We start from the raw sequence: 7,278 nt of genomic DNA on the forward strand, positions 1-7,278 counted from the left end.
TCCAGGAAACGGCCCATCCCTCCCTCCTCCCGTGGGGGCTCGGATCGGTACAATTCCTCGTAGAAGTCCCTGAAGACCCCATTGATGCCAACCCCACTCCGCACCAGGCTCCCTCCCCTATCCTTAACTCCCCCGATCTCCCTAGCTGCGTCCCGCTTCCAAAGCTGATGCGCCAGCATCCGGCTTGCCTTTTCCCCATACTCGTAGACCGCCCCCTGGGCCTTCCTCCACTGCACCTCCGCCTTCCTGGTGGTCACCATGTCGAATTCGGCCTGGAGGCTGCGCCTCTTCCTCAACAATCCTTCCTCAGGCTCTTCCTCCTGTCTACCCTCACCATCTCCCCCACCAGCCTCTCCCTCTCCCCCCCGCTCCCTCCGCTCCTTGTGGGCCCTAATGGCGATCAGCTCTCCCCGCATCACCGCCTTCAGTGCCTCCCATACCATCCCCACTCGGACCTCCTCTTTGTCGTTGGCCTCCAAGTACCTCTCTATATTTCCTCGGACCCGCTTGCTCACTTCCTCGTCTGCCAACAGCCCCACCTCCAAGCGCCACAGCGGGCGCAAGTCCCACTCCTCCCCCATCTCCAAGTCCACCCAATGCGGGTCGTGGTCCGAAATAGCTCTTGCCGAATACTCGGTATCCTCTACTCTCGCTATCGGCGCCCTACTCAAAATGAAAAAGTCGATTCGAGAATAAGCCTTGTGGACATGTGAGAAGAATGAAAATCCCCTAGCCCCCGGCCTTGCAAATCTCCAAGGGTCCACTCCTCCCATTTGGCCCATAAATCCCCTCAACCCTCTAGCCGCCGCCGGCTTCCTACCCGTCCTAGACCTGGAGCGATCTAGTGCCGGATCCAACACCGTGTTAAAGTCTCCCCTCCATTATCAGGCCCCCCCACTTCCAAGTCTGGGATCCGACCCAACATACGCCGCATAAAACCCGCGTCGTCCCAGTTCGGAGCATACACATTGACCAGTACCACCCTCTCTCCCTGCAACTTACCACTTACCATTATGTACCTACCGCCATTATCTGCCACAATGCTCAACGCCTCGAATGACACCTTCTTTCCCACCAAGATCGCCACCCCTCGATTTTTGGCATCTAGCCCCGAGTGAAACACCTGACCTACCCACCCTTTCCTCAGTCTTACCTGGGCTGCCACCTTCAGGTGTGTCTCCTGGAACATAACCACATCTGCCTTGAGCCCCTTCAGGTGCGCGAACATGCGGGCCTGCTTAACCGGCCCATTCAGTCCCCTTACATTCCAGGTTATCAGCCGGATCAGGGGGCTACCCGCCCCCCTCCCCCGGCGACTAGCCATGACCCCTCCTCGGCCAGCCACACCCCACACCCGGCCCGTTCCCCACTGCGGGGCCCCCCCCCCCACTCGCTCTCTCCAGCTCCTCCTTGACCTTAGCAGCAGCAACTCGATCCGATCCCCCCCCCCCACCCCGGCTAGGACCCATCCTAGCAAGTCAGCTGACTCCTGCTGACCCTGGCCACTCCTGCCTCCCCTTTGACTCCTCACATTGTGTGGCACACCCTCCTCTCCCGCTTCCCATCCACAGGCTCTCCCCCTCCATTCTAAGCGCGGGAAACAATCCTCACTTCCCCGCGCCCGCCCCCCGGCCCCAAGGGAAAAATGCCCGCGCTCTCCACCTACCAGGCCCCGCCACCAACCAAAACAGTGCCCAACCCGCCCCATCCACCCGACCCGACCCGAAAGAGGAAAATCACAGACAAAAAGAAACGCAAAACAATGCAAAGCCCCCCCCCCCCCCCCCCCCCCCCCCCCCCCCGAACCAAAAATAGGCATAACATATCCACCGCAGTCCCCAATCGCCCATCCCGACCCTCAGTCTTCTCGGCCTGAACAAAGGCCCACGTCTCCTCTGGAGACTCAAAATAATGGTGCCGGTCCTTGTAGGTAACCCACAGTCGCGCCGGCTGCAACATGCCAAACTTCACCCCCTTCCTGTGCAGCACCGCCTTCGCTCGATTGTACCCGGCCCCCCTCTTCGCCACCTCCGCACTCCAGTCCTGATATATCCGAACCTCCGCGTTCTCCCACCTGCTGCTCCTCTCCTTCTTGGCCCACCTGAGCACACACTCCTGATCGACAAACCGCACCAGCACCGCCCGCGGAGGCTCGTTAGCCTTGGGCCTCCTCGCCAACACTCTATGGGCCCCTTCCAGCTCCAGGGGCCCCTGAAAGGACCCGCTCCCATCAGCGAGTTCAACATGGTGACCACATAGGCCCCCACGTCCGGCCCCTCCGGGAGGCCCAGAATCCGCAGATTCTTCCGCCTCGACCGATTCTCCATCTCCTCGAACCGCTCCTGCCATTTCTTGTGGAGCGCCTCGTGCGCCTCCACCTTTACCGCCAGGCCTAAGATCTCGTCCTCATTGTCAGATCTTTTGTTGAGCCTCTCGGATCGCCACCCCCTGGGCCGTCTTGTGTCTTCAGCAGCTTATCAATAGAAGCCTTCATTGGCTCTAGCAGGTCCGTTTTAATCTCTCGGAGGCAGCGCTGGATACCCTCCTGTTGCTCCTTCGCTCACTGCCTCCACGCTGCCTGGTCTCCGCCCGCCGCCATTTGTCCTTCTTCCCTCCCTTCTTTTGGCCCACCACCACCTTTTTTGTCGCCCCGCTCCTAGTTAAAGCCATATACTGATGGGGAGCTATTATTAACTCCTTCCCACACCGGGAAACGTCGAAAAAGTGCCCTTGGGGGCCCTGAAAAGAGACCAAAAGTCCGTTTTTGCGGGAGTCGCCGAATGTGCGACTTAGCTCCGCATAGCCGCAACCGGAAGTCTCGAGAGGGAATCCTTTTGGCAGTGTTCGCTTCACCAATCTGCCCCAAAAGGTCTGTGGAAACTCCTGAAAAAGGTCTGAGAGCTGCCGAATGCGCGACTTACTCCTCCATGGCCGCCACCGGAAGCCTCGTCCCCGCTTCTTCAGTGGCCTTGGTAGATCTTTTCACAGTTGTTCCCTCTGCTGCTAGAATTCACCTTTAATAAAGGTCCTCAAGTCAGCTTGCAGCTTTAAGCTTGCCCTTCCCCCGCCTGCATGCTGGAAGAGGCTCTGTTTATCCTGCAGTTACAGCTGAATCTTTTACTGTTTCTGCCGGGTCTGGTAACCAAGAGACATACCATTCCTGGGGGACACTGTCGGGGGAATGTTGCAGTCGTCTTCCCACACCGGGAAATGTCAAACAAATACCGTGGGGCCCTGTAAAGAGCCCAAAAGTCCGTTCCAAGCGGGAGCTACCGAACATGCGACCTAGCCCTGCATAGCCGCACCCGGAAGTCAGATCTACCACTCCTAACAGACCATAGAACAGCCATCTGAATGCTCCAAGAAAAAAACAGCTGCTTCTCGGTGTTTCAACACCTTAAAATGCTAATCACTTTCTTGTATTTCCCACGGTTGCTTTGGAATTGGGACATCCTGCCAACCATCGGTGCATCAGGATGCATGTGTGAAAAATGCCATGTATTTAAATATTGATCTTTCATGTCCAAACTGCACATCATCTGATTTTCCAAGAGTGAATCCACAGGAAACACACAGCTATATACACACATGCAATAGCAGTCATGCACCTTCAACTGTTGCACAGTCACAACTGAATAATCACAAAAGGTTCTACAAAGAAGCGAGAAAAAGTCTAGTCATACCTGCATGTTTCTTCTGACCTTGATAATGTAACCCCTCCAAATTATGGACTTAAAAGCTGATGTCAATCGACAAACAAATTTCTCTCGGCAACAGCAATTATCGTTTTGTCTATTTATAAAGCACTTCCAACAGGGAGAACTGAGCAGGTTGAACTGGTTTCTGCTCTAGTTACTGTTTGTAATCTTAAATTTCAGGTGTACAGATTTTGATCTTGGTAGCCAAAACATTTGCTCAAGGCAATCCTTTCACACCTATTAGGAAATGGCTATCAAGACACAAACGTTACACTCATATAATAAATTGTGTCACATGTTATAACATATACCATTATAAAATTTTGTGCTGTGATTTGTGAACAATGCCATGGGAAATCCACTGTAGTAAGATTATTAAAATTCCTGCCAATTTTTTACCTGCGGACAAGAGATTTGTCAGGTATTCTTTGGCTGCTCTGGGTTAGCACCAGCCAGTTGATGTTTTAAGAGGTTTAAGTAAGGGGATACTGAAAGTGTCACTCTCCTGCACTTGGTCACTTTTTAATCAAAATTATTAGTTGGTCATCAACTGCTTTAGTTTGCTGAATATAAATATTTGTTCATTTATAGTTTGACTTTCTATATATATTCCATATTGCCAACATTCTTTTTCCCCCCCAAAAAAATAGAGCTATCCTGCGATGAACGTGGGGTGTTGAGAACTCATTGTTTACCTGCTGTTTAGCAGCATTTAGGCACAAGCTCGCCATCTGGTTTGCAATACACCTGGATGTAATTGATGTTGACGCCAGGTGCATAAAACAGACAAGCAGAGTTGAACATCCTGAGGAAAGGGTAGATGGCAATTATGAAAATGAATGTGCAGAAATCAGTACTGCTGTTTTGTGAGAAATTGCTTCCAAAGATACTTAACTTCAATTCCTTCTGGTTCTGTAGAGTTCCATGGAGCAGCTGTTTCTACAGTGAGTTGGAGAAAAAGATGGAGTTGTATATGACCCTATTGTGCTCAAAGGAATATAGGGATTTGTGGAAGCAGGATTATTGCTTTCCATAATCATTACATTGGGTTTCCACTAGTGTCAGAGGTCAAACAAAAAGGGCAAAAGGCACAGAATGAGTGAAGTTGCTCTTTAAGAAAAGCATCATTAACAACCTGTGAAATTATTTACGAAGCATCTATTTGTGGGCATTCCCCCCCTCCCCCCCCCCCCCCAGAAGTTGATACCATTTTCTTTCTTGCAGGAGCAAAACAGCCTTCTGCTTTTATGCCCATGACTGAAAGCAATTCCTTTCAGCCTCAAGTGAAGACTTTGCTTTCCCCATCAGTAGATGCCAAGCAACAGTTACAACGTAAAATTCAACAGAATACACTGAAGAAACAGCAAGAGCAGAAACTCCAATCTCCATTACCAGGAGATCAACAAGCAAAGAAAGTGGAAGGTGCCACAGGTGCCACTCTCGGGGGAGTGGCCACCATCCCCAATGGAAGCCCTGCTCTGCTTTCTCCTCAACCTACCATTGGCATTGTGGTGGCAACTGTCCCCAGCCCTATCCAAGTAAGTTATTCATGGCTCAGATATTAAGACCAGTCAAGGAATAGCAGAGCGAGGGCTATGAGTTAATTATCTGGAATAAAAATGCATTAGATGGACTGTGAAGTTAGTTTTCATCAACAAAATTACATAGTTTAGATATACATACTGATGGCAATTGACTGTTTAGATGCTAAAGCACTGCACTTCCTGCTGTACGCCCTTAGTTGCCTTCAAACTGCCTTAATTTACATAGTTTCCCTGCTTAACTGGCTGGTTCATATGATGAATAATGTCAAACAACAGAGCCTTTCACTTCAGAAAAGGGGAGCAATACCAGCCATATTTTGACCTACCCCATTAAAGTACACCTTGCGGTGTTTTCCTATGAAATAGTGTTGATTGTGATGGCACTTGTTCCCCTTCTTTCTCTCTCCCGAAGGTAGTTAATGTAAATGATGTGTTAAACCACTAGTGAGCCAAAAACAGATGGACAAATGGTGATTACTCCTGTCTGCTTATTTATCTTCTCATGTGATATAAGGACACGCAAAAACTTGAGTCTTCCTCACTTGTGGATTGAGCTTGGTATTTCTTTGTATTTATGTATTATTTAAACCTGTAAGGATATTTCTCTCCAACAACAAATTACATTTATATTGCTTCTTTAACATGTCTCAAGGTGCTTCACAGAAGTGTTATTGAATAAAATTTGACTCTAAACCTAAACGCCATAAATCTTAAGTCACAGAGAGTATACATTAAAATGAATTATTTTAGAATGCTGTTAATCATATAAAATGCATGAAAATATATGTTAAATGGCTCGGGTCGTAACTGCGGTATTTAATGACCTTCTCGGAGTTGTAAATCAGACCTGATCCCCAGCTTGTCAAGTTAGCTGATTTCAATGTAGGTATACTAAAATTACTTGAGCTTCAGAGTTAGTTAGGGACTCTGTTTCTGATTGCAGTCCAGCCAGACAATGCATACCTGAATGCTGGATCAAGGCCACATTGGGCATTGCTCTGATGCTGCTTTTGTGGTCCTGCCATCACTTGCGACTAAATCTAGTTATGGTATCTTAGGCCTGCTGATGTGCATGAACCATGATCACAGCACAAATCATCAATTTCAGGGAGAAAAGTAGCAAATTGAATAAGAGGTTACCACAAGAGAAATAGTGATATATCAGAAAAATTTGGAAAAGTAAAGTTTTATTTACTTCAGGTTTTTACAAATGAAGAAGAAGGCTATAATACTCATTTGAGTTACCTCCATTTTCTCTGACTGGCCTCCTATTAAGACTTCACAGGACCAGTAAGTGTTTGGCTGGTTTAAACATAAGAACTAGGAGCAGGAGTAGGCCATCTGGCCCCTCAAGCCTGCTCTGCCATTCAACAAGATCGGGATTTTCACAGTAACTTCATTGCCTACTTGTGACACCAATACAGATTATTATTATTATCATGGCTGATCTTTTTGTGGACTCGGCTCCACTTACCCGCCTGCCCACCATAACCCTCAGATCTATCTATCTTTACCTTAAAAACATTCAGTGAGGTAGCCTCAACTGCTTCACTGGGCTGGAAATTCCACAGATTCTCAACGGGTGAAGACGTTCCTCCTCAACTCAGCCCTAAATCTGCTCCCCCTTATTTTGGGACTGTGCCCCCTAATTCTCGTTTCACCTGCCAATGTAAACAACCTTCCTGCTTCTATCTTATCTATTTCCTTCATAATTTTATATCTTTCTATAAGATCCCCCGTCATTCTTCTAAATTTCAATGACTATAGTTCCAGTCTATTCGGTCTCTCCCCATAAGCCAATCCACTCCACTCCGGAATCGATCTCTACACCCCCTCCAGTGCCAGTGGTAGTACACTTTGAGTCAGACGGTTGTGGATTCAAGTCCCACTTCAAAAGCTTGTACATAATCTAGGCTGTTATTTCAGTCTGAGGTGCCGTTGTTTGGATGAGACATTAAACCAATGGCCCAACTGCCTTTGGTTGGACATTAAAAATTCCATGGCACTATTTAAAAACAAGTTGGGAATTCCTTCCC

General features: G+C 48.6%; 1 protein-coding gene across 3 annotated transcripts in view; it reads left to right on the forward strand.

The window, feature by feature from the left end:
• The window catches only part of LOC140387531 (DNA-binding protein RFX7-like), a 147,077-nt gene that overhangs the window by 126,122 nt on the left and 13,677 nt on the right, over positions 1 to 7,278 (forward strand). For all 3 annotated transcript variants that reach the window (XM_072470751.1, XM_072470749.1, XM_072470750.1), the window contains one exon: positions 4,923 to 5,236. In XM_072470751.1, the coding sequence (XP_072326852.1) occupies positions 4,923 to 5,236 (314 nt within the window). The remainder of the gene's footprint in view (positions 1 to 4,922; positions 5,237 to 7,278) is intronic.

This window comes from Scyliorhinus torazame, chromosome 12 (genome assembly GCF_047496885.1).
Source record: "Scyliorhinus torazame isolate Kashiwa2021f chromosome 12, sScyTor2.1, whole genome shotgun sequence".
Taxonomy (NCBI): Eukaryota; Metazoa; Chordata; class Chondrichthyes; order Carcharhiniformes; family Scyliorhinidae; genus Scyliorhinus; species Scyliorhinus torazame.